A 19,862-nucleotide genomic window follows, 5' to 3' on the forward strand; every position below is an offset into this window, starting at 1 on the left:
AACACCGATTTGTTTTAGGTCTAATGCCGCTTGTGAGACATCGTCATTGGACTTGCCACCGGTCAGTACAACTAGAATCTGAGGGACTCCCTCCAGGCGTCTGCTCCCAGATGAAGGTGTAAATACATGGTCTCGGACAAACTGTAGAGCATTTCCAGTGTTCCGAGGTCTTCCTCCTTTATGCCGGAGACTTCTGACAGCGTGGATTATTGCTTTTTTTGATCTGTGAGTTTTCAGGTTGAAGTAAACTGTGTTGTCATTACTATACTGTACGACCGACACCCGAATCTTATCTTCAGCAATGTCCAGGTCTTCCATCATTCTTCTGATGAACTCACGAATAGCTGGTAGGCCATTTCTGGACTCATCTGACCCATCAAGGAGAAACACTAAGTCCCTCTTATTGCTGCCTGTGTCAACAAGGTGATATATGGATAGAAAGAAAAAGGATTCATCGATTGACGATCAAGATTTTCTTAGCCTCAAGTAGATTCATCAGCAAGAAAGAAGCTCAGAGGAATAAACTGAGCCCAGAAGGAAAGACATTTGAAAGAGTTTCACATTCTGGAAAAGCCTAAGAAATTAGCTTTTTCTTAAAATGTCAGAAACTTGTCAGAAATGTGCCAAAACATTTGTAGTCGTTCATCATATTTAAATGAGTAATTTGACTAACAATTTAATTTAAATATTAATGATAGATATTAAGGAGTATTGGAGAGAGTACATCATTTTATTCTGAAGACAAAGAACATTATATCGTACTCCAAATGTAGGCATGTAATTAAACATGAGATTCTTACCTAATAAATCAGTGATTCCAGTCATGGTTTCCTCAGTCTCTTTGGTTATGTTCAGTATAGCAGCAAGTTGTGATTGTGCTGAGGGCAACTCAGAGAAATCCGTGACTTTGTATGTGAAACCAGGTTTGTAGGCAATCATTTCCAACTCAGAAAGATTTGCATCTCCCACTCCAACCCCCACTGACACAATGTCATGCTCTTTAAGGGCATACGCTGAGCTTCTCACATTATCACTGGATGGTTTTGCAATTAGAACAATCAAAATCTGGGGCACTCCTTCTAGTCTTCTGCTGCCCGTGGAAGAAGTGAAGACACTGTGCCTCACAAACTGGAGAGCTCCCCCTATATTCAGGCGTCTCCCACCCTTGTGTCTTAACTTATCTATAGCATTTAGCATGTCATTCTTTGTCTTGTGAGAATTCAGATAAAAGTTGACATCAGGGTTATCAGCGAACTGAACCACAGACACTCTGTCATGGCTCTCACTGACAGAGAGGCTCTCCACTATGCTCTTAACAAAGAGCTTTATCTCTGGGAATCCATTTCTTGTGTTATCAGAGCCATCCAGTAGGAACACAATATCTCTTTTTGCAGCATTGCTTTGTACTAAGACACAACAAATAATATGTAGTTAGCCTGATAAAACATCAGTGGAAGATACATTTTTCATACAGAATAACTCAGAAAAACATTTAGCTTACCTTGCTGTAGAACCAGGGTCAGCTCGTCCCTTGGAAGGCTCACGTAGTTGTTGAGCTTTTGTGGTACAGTGCTAAGCTCACTGAATTCCCTCAAATTGAAGGCGAAGGAAGGGTTGTGCGAAATGGCCGCAATCTGCCTCGGGTCTGCATCTCTGACACCAACACCAAATGGTACGACCCCGTCTGTTTTCAGCGCTCCTGCAGGATCCTTCACATTGTCCCTAGATCTGCCTCCAGTCAAAACGATGAGAAACTGAGGGACATTTTGTAAGGAACGGCTACCATGCCTTTCAGACAAGATGGTGTCCTTCATGAATCTAAGAGCAGTTCCTGTGTTTAAGGTTCGTCCACCAGTCAGAGTCATTCCATTGACAGCTCTTATTACGTCATCTTTGGTTTGATACGTGTTCAGGTAGAACGTTGGTGTTGGCCTCTCACTGTGTTGAACCACTGACACTCGCACTTTGTCAATCCCAATGTCAAGTGGTTCAATGACTTTAATGATAAAATCCCTGATGTATTCAAAATCTCCACGAACACTTTCTGTGCCATCAATGAGAAAGGCAACATCCCTTTCCCCTCCAGCAGCTGAGGGAAGAAAGAAATCAGTCAACTCTTTATGTACGTCACATTTAATCATTAATATCAACAGAAAGATTAAAAACTCACCAGGTTCATCAGGGAATACGGATGTCACTGTATCTGTATCGCCAACCACTGTTATCAACTTTGGCATGATTGATTCAGCGAGAGCTGGTAAACTAGTGAAGCTTGTTTCATGGTAAGCCAAATCTGGAACAAAGGCAACATTCCTCATTAGCGCTTCATCTGCTTGCCCAGAGCTGACTGTGAAGGTCAAAATACCAGCCAAAGCCAATTTATCGGCTACAGATTTGACCTGATCCTGGGCTGGACCACCGGTGATCAGAACCAACACCTGCTGGACTCCCTGCTTCCTGCGTGAGCCAGTTGATACCCTGAACATGTTGTCAAGGGCATAATTCATAGCAGCTCCTGTATTCAGAACTGAGCCTCCGGAGAGTCTGAGTTGAGAGATTTTATCCACGATCTCTTGCCTGTCGCTGTGACTGTTCAGATAAAATTCCATTTTTGGATGGTCAGCAAACTGCAGGAGACCAATCTGGACTCTTTCAGGACCTATATCCAGCTGGTTGACCACATTGATAATGAAGTCTCTCATGAAAGGAAAGTTACTGCTGCCAATGTAGGTTGAGCCGTCCACAAGGAAGACAATGTCTCTGACCACTATTTGAGTGCGCACTGTTGTTATCACCACCACTAAGAAAAAGCACAAAAACAAAACAAATGATCCTCTTTGTGATACCACTTACATACTTTCAGGCTTTTGAAGATGTAAAACAATTAGTGAAGCACTAATAATTAAGACCAGTACTAAAATGTAGCTTACAAAGCAATCCGTAACACCTTTATATTTTCATTCTGCTTATTGTTTGCGTACACAAGGCTAGCCGTACTCCACAGATCATACGTTTTTATGCGGTCACTTGTGATTTATATTCAGTATCTCAATCAATCGTGTTCAAGGTCAACAACTATTTTAACAATTTTTATAGTTTCAAAACGCATTTGCTTTAAAATCCTTTGAAAGGGGACGAGTGATGGTGGCATTTTAGGCAACTGAATGCTTCCATAACAAGATCAGTATCAAATGAAGTATTAAAAAAAGGTATCAAACTATGTCATCCGTATTGCTTACAGGTACAGTTATCTTTTTTTTTTTTAAACAATACTTATTTCTTTATTCTTTATGTTAATTCTCTGCTGAAGTTGATTTATGTGTAAGTATTAACTTGTTTTGATCATGTAAAACATGGTGCAAGTCATCACTTAGTTACATTAACATTATTTACTCAAATTGTGTTCAGCATTTCAACTTTCAACACATTTTGCGCAATTCTCAGAGCTATTAATGGTCAGAATCCAGTCTTTATGAATATGTACTTATTTTGTTCATTTAATTATTATTAAAAACGTACCTGGTTCTGTGGGTTGTTCAGTCACCACCACCCCAGCTAGAGTGGAGAGCGCATCAACTATGGCCTTTGGGTTGCGAATCAATTGCCGAAAGTCCCTCATATAGAATGCAACGCTGTCAGCAAAGGCTATCTGCTGCAGCTCCGGCACCTCCGCCGTTTTGGAGCCTGCAGCGAGAGTCAACACGCCCAGTCTCTGCAGGGCCAAAGCTGGTCCTACCACACTGTCACTGGACTTTTTACTGGTCAACAGCAGTAAAACCTGGGGTATCCCCTGGTTCATACGACTGCCCTTCTCAGGCCGCAGCATATTCGTCCGCACAAAGTCCAAGGCTGCTCCAATGTTAACGGTCTGTCCAGGTTTTGGTTTAATAGAGCTCAAAGCCGCAGTTAATTCCTCCCTGGATCCATAGGAGTTGAGATCTATATCAAGTCGAGGGGCATTGCCGAACTGGGCCACGCCTACTTGAACTTGGTCTTGGCCAATCGGCATGATTTCCACAAACCGCTTGATGAATTCACGCACAGAATTGATGATCGTTGCACCCATTGTACTATCGATTAGGAAAATGATGTCTCTTTTTCCAACTGCCAAAACTGAAAAGAAAAGAAAAGACATTAATAAGAGAATACTGGTGCATTCCCAACACGTTATACATAATACATATTTTAGGTCTGAAGTATAATAAAAGCCTAACAAGTATAGTCTGTTAACTAACATTGAGAAGAAGAAAAAAAGCTGTGTATTTTCATAAATATGAATTAAGATTTGAAATCAAAATCAAACAAGAGCGTTTTTTTATTTGATGTTTTGACCAATGCCGATGGACAAGATCTGTTTTAAAGAAAGCATAAATCAAGCTTAGAATACAAAAGGTGGTTTTAAGTCTTATTATGGATTAATTAATCAAATGAAATTAAAACATACATATATATTGGTGATAGCCGATTTTGATGTCTTTGTCGTTTAGACTGTCCACACAATTTTACAAAGCCTAATATACGTGGGAGATTTATTTGAACGTGTTTTTTCTCACCATTGTCATATTGCTGGAAATGTCTCTTTGTTATTGTAAATCAACAACAACGGTATTAAGCAGGAAGCATTTTGCACTCATCATTATTTACTTAATGAATCCCTTTTTATCGCAGAAACGTATAACTTCAAACTGTTTAAGCTCTATCGAATAATATATTTTAGTGGCTAGTGTAATGTCAAAACCTATTCTTAAAGTCCATCCAGCTTTATTTTTTAAACATTGTCTTGGTTCTCTTTACAATTGGTTAAATTAACTTTGTGGATTTGGAACATTTGCTGTAGCTTAGTGACATTTTGAAGACAGAACATTTAGATAAGCTTCAATGTATTACTTTGAATGTGTTTTTACCATCTATGTATATCTTACCTTGCACTTTGTATTACATTTATTGTGAACTCGACAGGGTTTTTTGTATTTTGTACCCTTCCAAAACCCCAATGCCTTGCCAACATTTACAGAGAAGTTACATACCTTCTGTGAACTCATTCTGAACTATAATGGTGCGCTGGACCACCCCGTTAACGTACGGGAGCAGCTGGTCACCCATGCTGGCTACTGCTCTGAAATCAGGGGCTGACAGGACAAAAGTCTTATCTGTAGCAACTGTTTCCAGATCAGCAGAAGCCGCGTCCCCAACCGAAGCGCCGAATGTGATAACACCGGCCCTCTTAAGGGCCCGGTCCCCGGCACCAGTATCATCTGTGGATGGCCCAGCACTGATAACGATCAACATCTGGGGCACACTCTCGTCTGCCCTGCCCCCAGCTGATTGGCTCAAAAGGCTCTCGGCCACTTCCTCCAGGGCGGCCCCCAAGTTAGACTCATCACCCCCTGAGTAGGCAAGGCCCTTCACCGCTTCCACGACTGCTGACTTGCTGTCAAAACTATTTAGATAGAACTTTATATCTGGGTCGACGCTGTACAGGACCAAAGCAACCCGAATAGTGTCCCTGCCCACATCGAGGCGCTCAATGATTCTCAAAGCCAAATCACGCACATAGGGGAAGTTTGCCGCTCCAACGTTCTCTGATCCATCAATTAAGAGTATTAGGTCAGCTGACTCTTGTGCTTTAAGGAGAGAGAGAGAACACAAAACAAAATGGAACTTGTGAAGGTGTTAACATGGTGAGACAGGGACAAAGAATCCAACAAAGAAGTGTTGCTAGCATTTGTCAAGTAACATTTAGTGAACAAATCAATCAAACATTGCAAAAACATCATACTGCATGTAGGCTGAACCAAGGAGACCCCCCCCCCCGTTACTTTGTCATTATCAAACCAGTGGGATATGATGAGTTTATTTAATTCTTCACATTCTGTATGTGGCTAAAAACTTTTTTTTATAGCAAATCAGCAGCAATTACAGTTTAAGAGACATCTGATTTCCTTCAATAAAGTACAACTAAATGGTCCGTTGCTGATGAAGCTCAAAGTGTCAAAAAACACATGATGAACTCATCACTAATATCGTTTGCCCGTTACTCAATGTAATCCCCAGAACGTGTTGTAAGCAGTTTTAGGTTGGTAGACTTTAATGTTAAAGTTCTGGTGGTTTTATTCTGTACCCAGGACATGATTCCTGACTTCTGGAAAAGAAGCCTTGCTGGTCAGTCTTTTATTGGCACTTTGAGCAACGGCCAAATGCCATCTAGTTCAATTATTTTAGAGAATAGTATTTCATATGGCTGATAACTGCAACACCGGGCAACTAACAAATAATCTAGATTGAGGAATAAAAAAATATGTAATTTTGACGTGTAGGATTGTTAAATTACTGATTAAATGTAACTTTTATGATAATTTTTGATTATAAAAGATTGCAAAGGGACAAGAACCAAAACATCTATAAATGATCAGACATTTTTTGGAAGTCAGAACAAAATAAATTAAGAATCGAAGGGTAGTATTACAACCTCATGTCTAAAGGAGGAGGATATTCTGTGTGATGTGTCCCTTCTATCATCTCCATTGTGTTCAGCCACCCCATGCAGACTCTTGTTATGGACCTCAGGTAAAGTGACCAGTCATGACCCTGTGGCATATCCTTGGTGCCTACAAGTTTACAGTACTTGAGAATATTGTACATGATTTAATATAAATTAGTATACATTTGTATATAAGAGATGTTTTCAATTGATTTTATTAGGAATCATGTATGATTGTCAGTATGGTTATCTATTGTTACGTATCATTTCTACCTAACACATATTCTCAAAGTACTTCTGTAGGTCAAGGATGAGTCCGAGCAGGTTCATCTCTGTTTAAAATACACAACATGAACATATCTTACACAGATAGCCATTGTGACGGATAAAAACAAACATAAGGCAGGACACATAAGCAGTGGTGCATGGTTAGCTATTGTTAAAAGCTCATTGGTTGATTTTGAGATATGATGTCATCCTGGAGTCCATTTTCTTCAACGGTTTTTCTGGGCAGCAAAAAGTCTGAGGTGTCAGTATTTAAATGTAACAATTGTATTTCCTACTCTCTGTATTGTGTCCCTTAACCCAAAACTGTGTTGAATACAAAAAGGCTTTATCTTAAAAAAGGTGTTTGATGCCAACACATAACATATAACATACATATATACCAGGTTTTAAAGCACCTGGAAAGATGTTTCCCTTTGCTTATATATGTTTTTCTCAAGCCATGCTCATTATGTCTTTGCACAGGCATATGTATCAGTTTACACTCCAATTGAAGATGCCGTAGGAATATCAATCACATGCGGTTCTTATTGTGATTCTTAAAGCATTAGGGACATATTAAGTGTGATAAGACAAAACAAGTGTTGTTAATTCCGCAGTCGGATGGTGAAAGGTTATTGTGGTTAAACATATTGATTGTGTTAATAATCAAATCCAGTCACGGCCACATATGCAGCAGCTTCGTCCTGCACATGTAGACATATTAGTAATGGTAGTGACACTGGTCCCATTTCATTACCTGTCCCTCCTCCAGCCAGCCCAAGGGGGCCTCGTTTGCCACAGGACCCCCCACCCACCCCGAGCGTGTCACTGCGTCGCAAAGCCCTACTACTAAATCTTGAGTTATATTTCGTGAAGTCATAAAAGTGTCTACACTGAATACATGAGTGTTGTGGGGCTGGCTCCCCATATCCCTGAGTCAACCGCATCCTGAACTCCAACCGCCAACACCTCCACGCCGGCCAGCCGCAGCACCTGGGCCGGCTCCACTACGTAATCCTGGGACAGGCCGTCTGTCAACACCACCACCACCTGGGCCGCACCATCGGCTGAGCGGCTGCCAGAAGCGCTGGTGAACTGTGTGCGGATCAGATAATCCAGGCTGAAGCCGGTCCGGGCCTGACAGCATCATTCTGCTTTGTTTATCAAGGGCATCTAACTGGAATTCTAACACCCACGAGGCCTCTACATGTTGTACAATATTGAGAAACACATTTTGAATTCAAATGTATTTAATTCTCACAATGATTAATATTTAGTAGGGATGTAACGATATACCAAATATCGCGGTAAATAAACGTCCCAATACCGTCATGAGATTGACAAAATCTACTGCGATTTTTTTTTTATTATTAATTTTTTTTTTTAAAACACTTTTTTTGTTTTAAACCTTTATTTAACCAGGTGGTCCCATTGAGATCATCGATCTCTTTTTCAAGAGAGTCCTGTCCAACATGGCAGCAAGTAGGTTACAACATGAAGATAAAACAACAGAACACAAAAGGACATCGTATTTACAGGGCTACATGTACACACCTAGAGACATTGACAAGTACCAACAGTATATGTATATCTCGCCCTGTCAATAAGCCTCACCTTCTTGGCAAAAACTGTATTGTTTTTGAAGTGGTGGAGAGACAATGCACAGTTTGACCCACTGCTGTCACCCATGGCCAAAGCATATCTCTCCGTCCCACTGAGGTGGCGTTTTTCACTGTCCGTCATTTTGACAGACAGGATCGTAAAATGTCCGTCATAATCCCTTATTACCCGTCGGGTCTGAACAGTTCAACGGGGGGGGGGGGGGTGTTATGCCGTGTGTGCATGCACCTCGCGGGAGCGCACACGGCGTACGGTACGTCCACACAGCAGCTTTTCAAAAATCTTGAAAATCTTGGATCTGGGCGTGTCTGACAGCTTGGGGATTTTTTGCGAGCAATGCGACCAACAACCAATCACATGAATCTCCCGCCCCCGACATACAAAGCAAAAAAACCCGGGGATTTTATGCGAGCAATATATATATATATATAAACTCCCCAAACAGGCGAAAACCTACCAGTTTCACCCACTGTCTCTGCCACCTCCCTCCATGCCTGGTTCCTCCGGTTTGTATCCCGTTAATAGTTCTGGTCGTAAAGAACCGGGTGATTTGCTACCGTAATTTCTCGTTTGGAATATGAGGAAATGAACTGCGGTCTGGTTCTCCCTGCTTACACGCGGTTTGATTGGCTAGCGCTTCTACTGTCAGATTTGCATAAACGTGTTTGATTGGCTGGCGCTTCCAGCTCAGCTTCAAAAGTTGAACATTGCTCAACTTTTGAATCCTGGAGATCCTGGACATCCTGGAAATCTTCGCTTCGCTTCCCCACAATGCAGTTTGGCGAAAAGCGAGGCAAAATGACGTCATCCCCATTCAAAGTCAATGGGCAGAGAAGCGTTGGAAGCGGTGGAAGTTGCTTCTGAAGCTGCTGTGTGGACGTACCGTTACGCAAAACCTCCCAGACATGTGTTGATCTTTACGGCAAAGTACGGTTTGGAAACTATATCATTTCCTTTTGGAGGGCATGCATAACACGGCATAACACCAGAGCCTCGCTGCGGGGAAACGTTGGCGCTGTTCCGAGTTTGTTCTAATCTGAGACTGCTTTCAGATTTTTCCGTCATTGATAAATTAAATATTCGGTTAAGGCGACCACTGCTGTCCCAGCAACATCAGTACCAAGCGAGAGAGTTGTTTCCAGAGCAGGGGATATTGTAAACGCCCAAACATCCCAGCTTATAAATACCTGGAAATGTGGACATTCTCATATTCCTAAAAACCTGTCTGATGATGCTGAGTGAGTGACTCGTGAGTTTGAGTTGAGTTACTTGAAAACTAAAGTGAAACTTGATTTATTTTATTGCAGGGTCTGATTATTAAATGTCCTTGTTTATTTGTGAGATTCAGTGGCACAAAGAAAATGCCTACTTTGTTTGGTAGTAGGCTACGATAGGTACAAACACACTGGTGTTCTTGTTCCAGTCTGTTACTGTCACTTTGTTTTTGACACTTTAAAATACTGCTATCCTCCTAACATGCTGTACAAATCTGATGTGTTATGTAATAAAGAAACATTTTCCATTTTCTTTATTATTCAATATCGCGATAAATACCGTACCGTGTACTTGTTATCGCGATATTATCGTACCGTGAGTTTTTGGTATCGTTACATCCCTAATATTTAGAAAACAACGCTCATTAGAAAAGTGTTGTAACAACATTCATGGGTTTTTCTGAAGCAATTCATTTCGGAATATATGAACTGGTGCAGATCATTTAATTTGAGATGAGCAAACATGACAATGACCAAGCAGACAGATGATCTGACTGCGGCTGAGATGATTTACATGGACTTACCTTCCTGAGCCTCAAGGTTGGGGAGGAGTCCTCCAAACAGGACGCCCAAGAGGACACAGAGCGGGACCACCTGATGCCCCCTCATCTTCTAGCACCTAAACAGCAAAGGGGACGCCTGGGAAATCAGAAGCAAACATGATATGAATCTTAAACAATAGCCACAAAAACTGCTTTTGTAAATTATTATTATAATATTATTTTCACTGCGTTTATTAAGCATTATGAACTCAAACTGCTTTTAGCACCGTAGGATTAGTTAGAAGCAATCATACTTATTCAGAATGCTTTAAAACAAAAGATTACCTTTTTTAATTGTGTTATGGTATCATAATTATTTCTGGCTAACCGACATTTTCGTTGCAAGCATATTATGAAAAAAGACTACTTATAATACTTTGTAATAGTATGCTGCATATCTTAAATGATTATAAAGTGTTTTTGAAATTGTATATTGTAGTACACTTTGATCCTCAGTGAGTGACAAGTAATTATGAAGCATTAGGATATCTGACCTTTTTTTTCAAATGCTTTATGATGTGTTGATTTTTTTTATATAGCAATATCAGTATTAATTAGTGCTTATAACTATAACTGTACAGGGCTGTAAGCATATTACAACGCATATATCCATAGGTTTGTTTAAAACAAATCCGTCATAAAAACTAAGCTTCCCTTTACCATACTTCCACATACTTCTGGAGTGGTTTGGTGTCACGGCTTTGGGATAGGGATATGCTACTACAACAGTTGTGCTTTTCGATACACTGCTTCTGGAAAAGTAACACACAACATTAAGTAACATTTTTGGCCTGGAGTGCAACATCTAATCTTGACACACCACACATCTCCTGTCGGTATTTGCAAGTGTTACCATGTCCTTATTGAGTCACACTGTGATAAGCTTTTTTCACTTTAACAAGAAAGCATGTCCATTCTACTAAAGTTTGAAAACATGGTATAAAGTGCGCTTTTTGGTTTTGGTTTGTAAGTGAGGGAGCTGAAGCAAGCGATGGCCTATCAGAAAGCTGTGGTGATAAAAAAGCTACCAGCCAATGTGCTTTAGTTATTAACTTTGCTTGGCAAAGACTTGATTTTCCAACTCACAAAGTAAACTGTTTTTAAGAGGGGAGTTGGAATGGAAAGTCCAGTTTTACAGCCGGGTGTGTGTTTGCTTTTCACTCAGATTTCCCCTCATTGTGATGTTAAGCATTGTCACAGGAAATGAAGGGAAGGTCCCAAATGGATCGCTACCGAGAAAGTATGCATACCTGTGAATGTTTCAGTTTTTTGTACATAATTATTTAGCCATGAATATTTCAAACATCTAATCTATCTCTTACCCAAATAGGATTCTATTCTGTGTAACCTTCCATTTCAAGTTGCAAACAAAAAAGACCTCATCAGACATCTGCTTTAAAAAACAAACAAACACACACACACACACACACACACACACACACACACACACACACACACACACACACACACACACACACACACACACACACACACACACACACACACACACACACACACACACACACACACACACACACACACACACACACACACACACACACACACACACACACACACACTCACTCATCATGTCCTAGTTATAAAATCGGATCTTGATAGATATGGTGATTCACATGTTGACACTATGTACTTAAAGACTCTGAACGTTCCCCAAGTGAACACGATCACTCTAACCCTAACCCTAATCAATACCCTTGCCACAAACATCCATTTTAGAAGTAAGGATATACTTCCTCCATCACTAGGTCAACACCTCATGCTGGTCCTCACAAAGATAGAAAGTCAAGAGGACACAGACACACATACACACCTATTACATTTCCCACCACCCTGAGGTGATAATGTGTGTCGCGGCCCAAGAGCAGCCAGAGAAATTACATTTTAATTACACTGAAGTCAACTTAAAACTGTAAAACGCTGATCTCAGAATACCAAGAGCCACTTAAATGAACCCAAACACAAAGTGAGTGGTTGACTCACCCCTTCTCTCTGACATTTGGAAAGATTTACACCCAAGCATGTTAAGAATGATATATAACATAAAAGGGGGGAGGGGGTTAGGGTTAGGGAGGTAAGCAGCCCTCAGCGTCCCAGAGGAGCCTCTCTAAAGCCTCCACACACCAAACTGACACCAAAGAACACGTCCCGACGGAACGTCGCCTCGCGTCTCTGCGTCTTGGCCATGTGTCGCTCTGGAACACACCGCAAAGACTTCAGCCGACGGCCAAGTAGCACGTACGAACTGTGCATGCGTGAGTGGCAATAACTCTCCTTACCAGCAGGCGGCGGTAGTGTGTATACGTCATTCAAAAGAGGCAACAACCGGAAGGCAGATAATCGAGAGAAGAAGAACAGACTGCGTGATATAAACAAACAACAAATATCGTGCGTTCCATTTTCACTCTACAGCGAGAAGCTCACGGGGCTTTCCCGAACCTGAGTCGAGAACTGGAGTTAAATGGAATCTCACATTTGCCTTATTAATAGTTTGTTTGGGTCCCTCACTTCCGATTCGCTTCTTCTGAGTAGGGCGACAAGTCGCTCATCGACGCTAAGCGTTGTGTCGCCCCACTCAGATTGGTGTGTACTGCACCGTCGTGCACGTCGTGCACCGTTGTGTCTTTTCGGCCGTGCCGACACCTTCCGCCAGAGTGATTTCTTCGGCCGACGGCCCCCCGATTCATCATGTCGAATCGGGGGGCCGTCGGCCAAAGAAATCACTCTGATTGGCTGTTCAGCTTAGCGAATCAGTGCATGAGAAGCTAAACTGAAGTGAGGGACCCAAACAAACTATTAAGAAGGCAAACACAGTCTGTCTTCCGGATGTTGCCTCTTTTGAATGACGAATACACACTACCGCCACCTGCTGGTACGGAGAGTTATTGCCACTCACGCATGGGCAGTTCGTACATGCCTTGGCCGTCGGCTGAAGTCTTCGCGGTGTGTTCCAGTGCGACACATGGCCAAGACGCAGAGACGTGAGGCGACGTTCCGTCGGGATGTGTTCTTTGGTGTTCGTTGGTGTCAGTTTGGTGTGTGGAGGCTTTAACAGGTAGCGTGCCTGCTGGAGGTCACACAGCGTAGCCTCAGCACTAATGAGTGCACAGTAAAAAAGGGGAATTTAGGTAGTTTACTATACCTCTACTTTATTGGCATTAAAACCGTGCATGTATAATGAAAGAAGATGGTGTCATGGCGGCTCAACCGTGACAACACAGGGGGAAATGCCCTCCAGTGGAAATTGCAGGTACACACATGTTTTCTTCTATCTTGAATCATGAGCTTATTTCATGGAATATAACTAACCCACAAAGCTACAGTAAAGCAATGTTGTGAGAAGAGAAAACTGAGGAGCGGAAAGTAGGATTTTTTTTTTTCAATGATATCCCTTATAATTTGTGCTTTCTCTGATGAAACCCAGCAATAATTAAAAAAAATATGCTGTCTATGGTGAGTTTGAACCTCTTATGACAAGCTGTAGGCAGACTCAGTGTTGCTGTTAGAGTATAAACAACACACATATGATCAAGAATGCTCAAGGGTACCCCCCCACCCAGATGTATCCTGCAGGTCCAGGGATCTGGAACACTGTTTTCCTAAACTGTAAGTTTCCTCCAACATTGCCCCAGAGAATACCAGGAGAAACTTTGCCAGTAATATAAAGCCAACAAAATGAAGTCTGGCACACAGTTAGCTTCTGCACAGTTAGCTAATCACTGCAGCAATTTAAAACATAAACTAGGAGAGAGGAATCATGCTAAACTGATCATTCTTACTTTGCCTTGTGTCTGATTCTTTATCTGGGCCAACAATGCATACCGATATCATTAACTCTCAGTTGTGAACATGTGCCTGTCTCCTGTGGATTATGTATCTTGCCAAATGCACACTTCAATCCAATTGAAATTAAAATACGTTTTGCTGTGGAGTCAAAGAGACCCTTTCACAGGGATAAGAAAACCTAGGTCAGCGAGGCTTGATTCAAGCAATCCACAGCAGTAATGAATTATAAACACATGGCTGTCATATTTAATGCAACAAAGCAGACGTTGAGTTTGTTGGAGTCGCTGTCTTTACACTTGCTGCGTCTGCTGTTTATGCACACAGCACTTTGCAGATGCCAAATAAACTCCAAACAATAACATGCATGCTTACTTTGTAAACAGTCTCATCCAAAAGCACCGACTAAATACAACTTTGCAAACAGCTTTAGGAATTCAGAAAAGGACTGAGGGGAGTTACTGTACTTCAAACAGAAAACTGCAGCGTGTTGCATCACATATGTGTTTCCAAAGGGAAATGGGTAGGGTCATTCTAAAAGCCTGAGCAGATTGTGAGGATTCCACATCCGACAAACACGTTCAGTGCTTGGAGAATATTGAAGTGTAAAACAAGCTGCAGATATATCCCTTTAGTCCCCATTGCTGTCACTATCCAGACAGAAGACCTACATGTAAGCTCTCTTGGACACTGCAGCAGATGGTTGTGTTCTCCACTCATGGTCATGTGATTTCAGGTCACTCAAAAGCCACTGCAGAGAGTGCCAGGCCTGGCCAGAGTGTCAACACCAAGGCTTCCCCGCAGCGCCCCAGAGGAAAACACAGCAGCACAGAGGAGTCCTGTTCTCTCTGATACCAGCAGCCAACACAATGACAGCATGGAACTTACACAAAAGTGACACAATCATTTATTACCGTTTGGGACTTTAAAGTTCTTATGGCAAAACGTTACCGAACAGCCTTCATGTGTATGGCATCCTTTTTGATCTTCACCAACTCCTGAACACCCGTCTCTTTAGCTGCTGAAGGCTCTTTAAGCTGTCAGCTGTTTGGGATTGATCAGAGTCTTCACCCGTGTTGGAAGAAGTACTCACATCTTTCACAAATGCTATGGTCTTAAAATATTCCACTAAGCAAACGTCGTGATTTTAAAATTCTTCTTCAGTATAAGTTAAAAAAAAGATAGCATCAAAATATACTTAAAGTACAAAAAGTTAAACTACTCATTCTACCCAATGACCCGTTTCAGAATAATATAAAGTACTGAAGTATTATCACATACATGTAGTTCAGGTATGAACAATGAAAATACTCGTTATGCAGAAAGTGTCTTTTCACATATATTATCATGGTTATTATATCATTCTGTTTTGGTAAGAGCCTTAAGTGTAGTAGTTTAAGATAATGTACATACTGTGTAGGTCAGTAGTACAGTATGGCATTATATCATATCAGCATACAGCATATGTGTTATTATGTGTACAAAGTAACTAGTAACTGTAAGTATTCAAATAAATGTAGTAGAATAAATAGTACGAGATACACCGCTGAAATGTAGTGGAGTAGAAGAATAATGTAGCGGTAAATGGAAATAGTTAATTATTCCATTATTAATAAACAACGTGTGTGAGCGAACTCACACGTTGTACAAAAGAACACTAAAGTAATTTGATCTGAAAGGCAGAGTGAGGTAGATTATCCAAACAAAGAAATGGATAGACTCACACAAAAACAATCCCTCTCCATCACCAGAAGTGTGTACTTGGATTACTAACGTTGCTGCTAGAGACGGTTCTAGGCCACAACCTCTATGACAACATGGTCACCAGGTGCTGGCCGTAAGCAAGCACCCGAGAGGAAGCGACCACAATGTGCACCAAATGTGGACAACACTCATTCCAAGATGAGAGGACATCTGAGGTTATCTTTCCCCGCTGGGGGGAGGGGCCGGCTTTGTATGTTGCTATGCACCGAATCCGAACTGCATCGTTCCAAACTTTAATCCATATATTTGAAATTATTAGGTAAAGTTTTTGTTTGTAAAAGAATGAAACTGACAGTAGTAACAAGTACTGTACCAGTCTTTTCTAAATGTGTGCCTTTTTATGCTGAGTCATCATTGAATCTTTTTGTGTAATCCAGTCACCCCCCACAGTGACATGTGTTTAAGTAGTGAGCAGTGAATGTTATACAGTAAGGACACCATACTGCTCTGTGTACATATACACAACATCTTCAGTGGTTTTATTTACAGTTACAGCTGTCAGCTTGCAAGACAGACTCTGCCTGAGCACAGCAGTGTGCATCTGGACCTCACACACTCATTTATAGCAAAGACCACACACACACACACACACACACACACACACACACACACACACACACACACACACACACACACACACACACACACACACACACACACACACACACACACACACACACACACACACACACACACACACACACACACACACACACACACACACACACACACACACACACACACACACTCATAAACATGCGTATACATAAACACACTCACACTAGCTCACAGCACAACATTCCATCAGCACCAGGACAGATGCCATGTCAGTATGTGTGTGTGTCACCAGCTACAGCGCGCAGACCTGCTCGGATGGGAAACGAGGCGTGGCTCAGTCACCCAACATGTCCATGTGCACAACGTGGTGCTGCCATTGGCTGACATGACCAGCGTGTAGCATTCAGGTGTACACATTTGCAGAAATATAAAATGGGTTTTGTCAGTGTCTATTTGTATTCTGATACTAATTACCCCTTGTGTTCTATAGGTTGAGCTAAGTCACTTTAAATGTCCCCTTTGCATGACTATGGGAGGTTAGTTTGTTCATTTAGTTTCTGTTGACCTCTTCTATTGGTCTAGTTAGTAAAAGTATTGGGTTATAATGTTTTTTTTAAATGTTTTGAGTGAAGAAAAAACCCCGTTTCTTTAAACATCTCCTGTGTGCTTGGCCCTGACGCCGGAGATGTGTGGTTTCTAAACAGCGCAGTGAATGTCTTGCCACATTCTGCCTGACTCTGTTGTGATATTGTTTATGAATGATGTTACACATCAAGCTTACTCGTGCAAAGGACTGTCGTGCACAGTTTACATCAAGCAGTTGGAATGTGTTTCATAGAAGCCTAGTGTGAGATCGCACACTGCGCTCTGCTCAGTAGTACTGTCTAATTGGCTGAACTTCAGCAGATACTTTATTACCGACTGACATCTTGTACATATCAATTATAATGTCAACAACTGCTATATAGCTCAGTATGTATACATACATTCCAAATACATGTTTTTGTTATGCATGGCATCTCTTTGCAAACTTTAACAAATGTTAAGTGGAGAAATCATTGAAGTCACATGGGGCTCAAACCTTAGGCCGGGGGGCCTGCAGACCCAATCCGTGCTTCAACTGACCGATGTGACGTGACATGTGTGGCACCGATGAGAAGAGGATCAATGACTGAGTTAAAGAGGGAGAGGGGGGGGGGCGCTGTGGGCAGTCCCACACAGCTGGAGTGCATTAGTCCCTGTGACACCGAGCAGATGTGTGTTCTCGCCCCAGGGCCAAGATACTGTAATCCTGCAGGTCCAGCTCAGGGAGTTAAGGTCCTGTTCTGGAACTCATTTCCAAAACCTATTCCCTATAACACACGTTAGCCAACTTGGGTCGTATCACCTTCACCAATCAACACTCTACAATGACTGAATGCAGTATTCTCTGAGATAAGACCTTTCTGAAGAAGGTTCCAACCTTCCAGACATCTGCCTGCATGCTGGAGAAAGGACACGAGCTGGAGAGAGTGCAGTAGTCATACAACACACTAATGCTGATTTATATATTTCTGTCCAAACATCCTTCTTCAGAATCCTCCCGGTGCGGCTCTGCCAATAATATATCAGCCACGAGCTTCCAACGGCCGCATCGTCGTAACACTGATAGTAAATTATGTGAAAATATTTCAAACAAATCAAACGACTTCTGAAGCGCACACACGTTTCCAAGTTTGGATTTTGAGCCATTACCAAGATGCTCTCTGTCTCACAGCAACGGGCCACGTGCAAACACAACACTGTGTGAAGGTCATGAGAGTTAATCCCAATGTCATTTCATTATACTGTGCCACTCCCCATGCACACATGCAGCGCCCCCACAGCTGAACTCGCTGAGCGGCTCGCACAGTGTGTCGGGGAAGATTGATGGCTCCACCTGGTTTGTTTCACAGCGCAGCCCACCACCAACCCGCCCCACCCACTCTGTCCAGTGGAAGACACATTCCTCAAGGTTCTCCAGGTTCTTCTGGCCCGTATTGTGGAAACTATACTTCACACTTTTCCAGCGCTGCACTGGTGTCAGCGAGGGTGTGGTTTCAGGCTCTAGCTGCAGTGGAAACATGTAACAATCCAACGGCTCCTCCGTACAGCTCACATGTGGAAGTGGACATCTCTAACGTTCCCCAATAAGACTCAATGAAAGGACCAATAATGAGACGGTGCTCAAAAGATAATTAATGAAATGTCTCTTCACATAAAATACAGCTTACACGGCAGGTGTCTGTTGCGTTACGCCATGCTTCCAAGCACACATTCTACAAGAGAAAGCGCATCATACATCGACACTACTCGTATCTCTAAGATAGATGGATAGATTCAACGTATTGTCATTACCCAGTACAGGTACCACGTAACACAACGGTTTCTCTGCATTGACCCGTCCTAGTGTGAGGAGCAGTGGGCTGCCCGGGGAGCCGTGTGGGGAACGGTGCCTTGCTCAGGGACACCTCGGTAGCACTTGATCTTTCCGGGACTTGAACTGGTGACCTTCCAGTTGCCAGGCCAAGTCCCTATGGACTTCGCCACCACCGCCCATAACACTGATCTGGGATCCCAGTCAGGACTTTAGATGTAGCACATTAAAGATTTAAACTACTTGTTTTAGTAGATTAGGCTTTCCCCAACCCACGACCTTCAGAAGAAGAGAAACATGTACAGAGTTCTGAAGAGAAAAGAGTATACACTCCACACGCTCTGCTGAGGTCTCTCGCTTCCCCCTCATTGTGGCTCACCTCTTGGCCTTGCAGCACCCTCAGCACTAAAGTACAGGGTTCAGGCATGCTGCTGAACGCACGCCGTCTGGTATGTATCACCTATGAGCCAAGGGTTCAGGGCATGACACCAACCGAGCTACATGTTATGACTAGAAACGTTGCTGTGGTCAATAAACTATTTACATTCAACAAAGAGTGCAAACAAGGTCAGTCCTTACAGAAATAAAGCAAGCATGCATTTCTCAAAGGGAAAGCCGGAACCTTGTTCTGCAAGAGAGATGTAAATCACATATCTAAAACTTACCCTGAGCCGAAGCTGTACTCCACTGGATTTGTTTTTGAAGAAAAATGAAAGTCAGTTATATGAAATGACTGCAAGCTGGACTCTTGGTCATTATCCTCCTGGAGAATTCCCCTTTGCTGGCTTTTCCAGCACCTCCCAGAGGAAGGAGGCTGAGCAGAGTGGTGATAAGGTCACTGATAAGAGATGAGCAGAGAGAGGGTCCTGAGAGAAGGGACGAAAGGTCAGAGACAGAAAGAGACAGACACTCTCCCGGCTGCAAACCAGAGGAACTGTGCTGCTGAGATCAAGGCTGGGAAGGGACACACGTTCAAACTGTTGGACTTCTACCACCTCTTTCTTCCTCCTCCCACTGAGAGAGAAAAAAGAAAAAGAGGAAGGAGAGGGTGAGCGGGAGGGAGAAAGAAGTAAATGCAAACCAGACACATAGCCCTGTTTGGTCTGGATGTGAGCACTGGGTAGGATGATGTCACTCATCTGGAGCAGGACTTTCCTCTT

The 19,862-nt window shown here is 42.4% G+C and overlaps 1 protein-coding gene across 1 annotated transcript in view; it reads right to left on the reverse strand.

Moving 5' to 3' along the window:
- LOC139435999 (collagen alpha-3(VI) chain-like) overlaps positions 1-19,653 on the reverse strand; it is a 24,797-nt gene extending 5,144 nt beyond the window's left edge. The window contains exons 1-7 of the mRNA XM_071207122.1: positions 19,368-19,653; positions 10,167-10,281; positions 3,520-4,113; positions 2,171-2,800; positions 1,502-2,089; positions 801-1,406; positions 1-410 (exon numbers count right to left, since the gene is read on the reverse strand). The exon at positions 1-410 is cut by the window's left edge and continues 172 nt beyond it. Coding sequence (XP_071063223.1) covers positions 1-410; positions 801-1,406; positions 1,502-2,089; positions 2,171-2,800; positions 3,520-4,113; positions 10,167-10,251 — 2,913 coding nt within the window. The 5' untranslated portion in view covers positions 10,252-10,281; positions 19,368-19,653. The remainder of the gene's footprint in view (positions 411-800; positions 1,407-1,501; positions 2,090-2,170; positions 2,801-3,519; positions 4,114-10,166; positions 10,282-19,367) is intronic.
- Positions 19,654-19,862: the final 209 nt, after the last annotated feature.

This window comes from Pseudochaenichthys georgianus, chromosome 21, assembly GCF_902827115.2.
Source record: "Pseudochaenichthys georgianus chromosome 21, fPseGeo1.2, whole genome shotgun sequence".
In the NCBI taxonomy this organism is placed as follows: Eukaryota; Metazoa; Chordata; class Actinopteri; order Perciformes; family Channichthyidae; genus Pseudochaenichthys; species Pseudochaenichthys georgianus.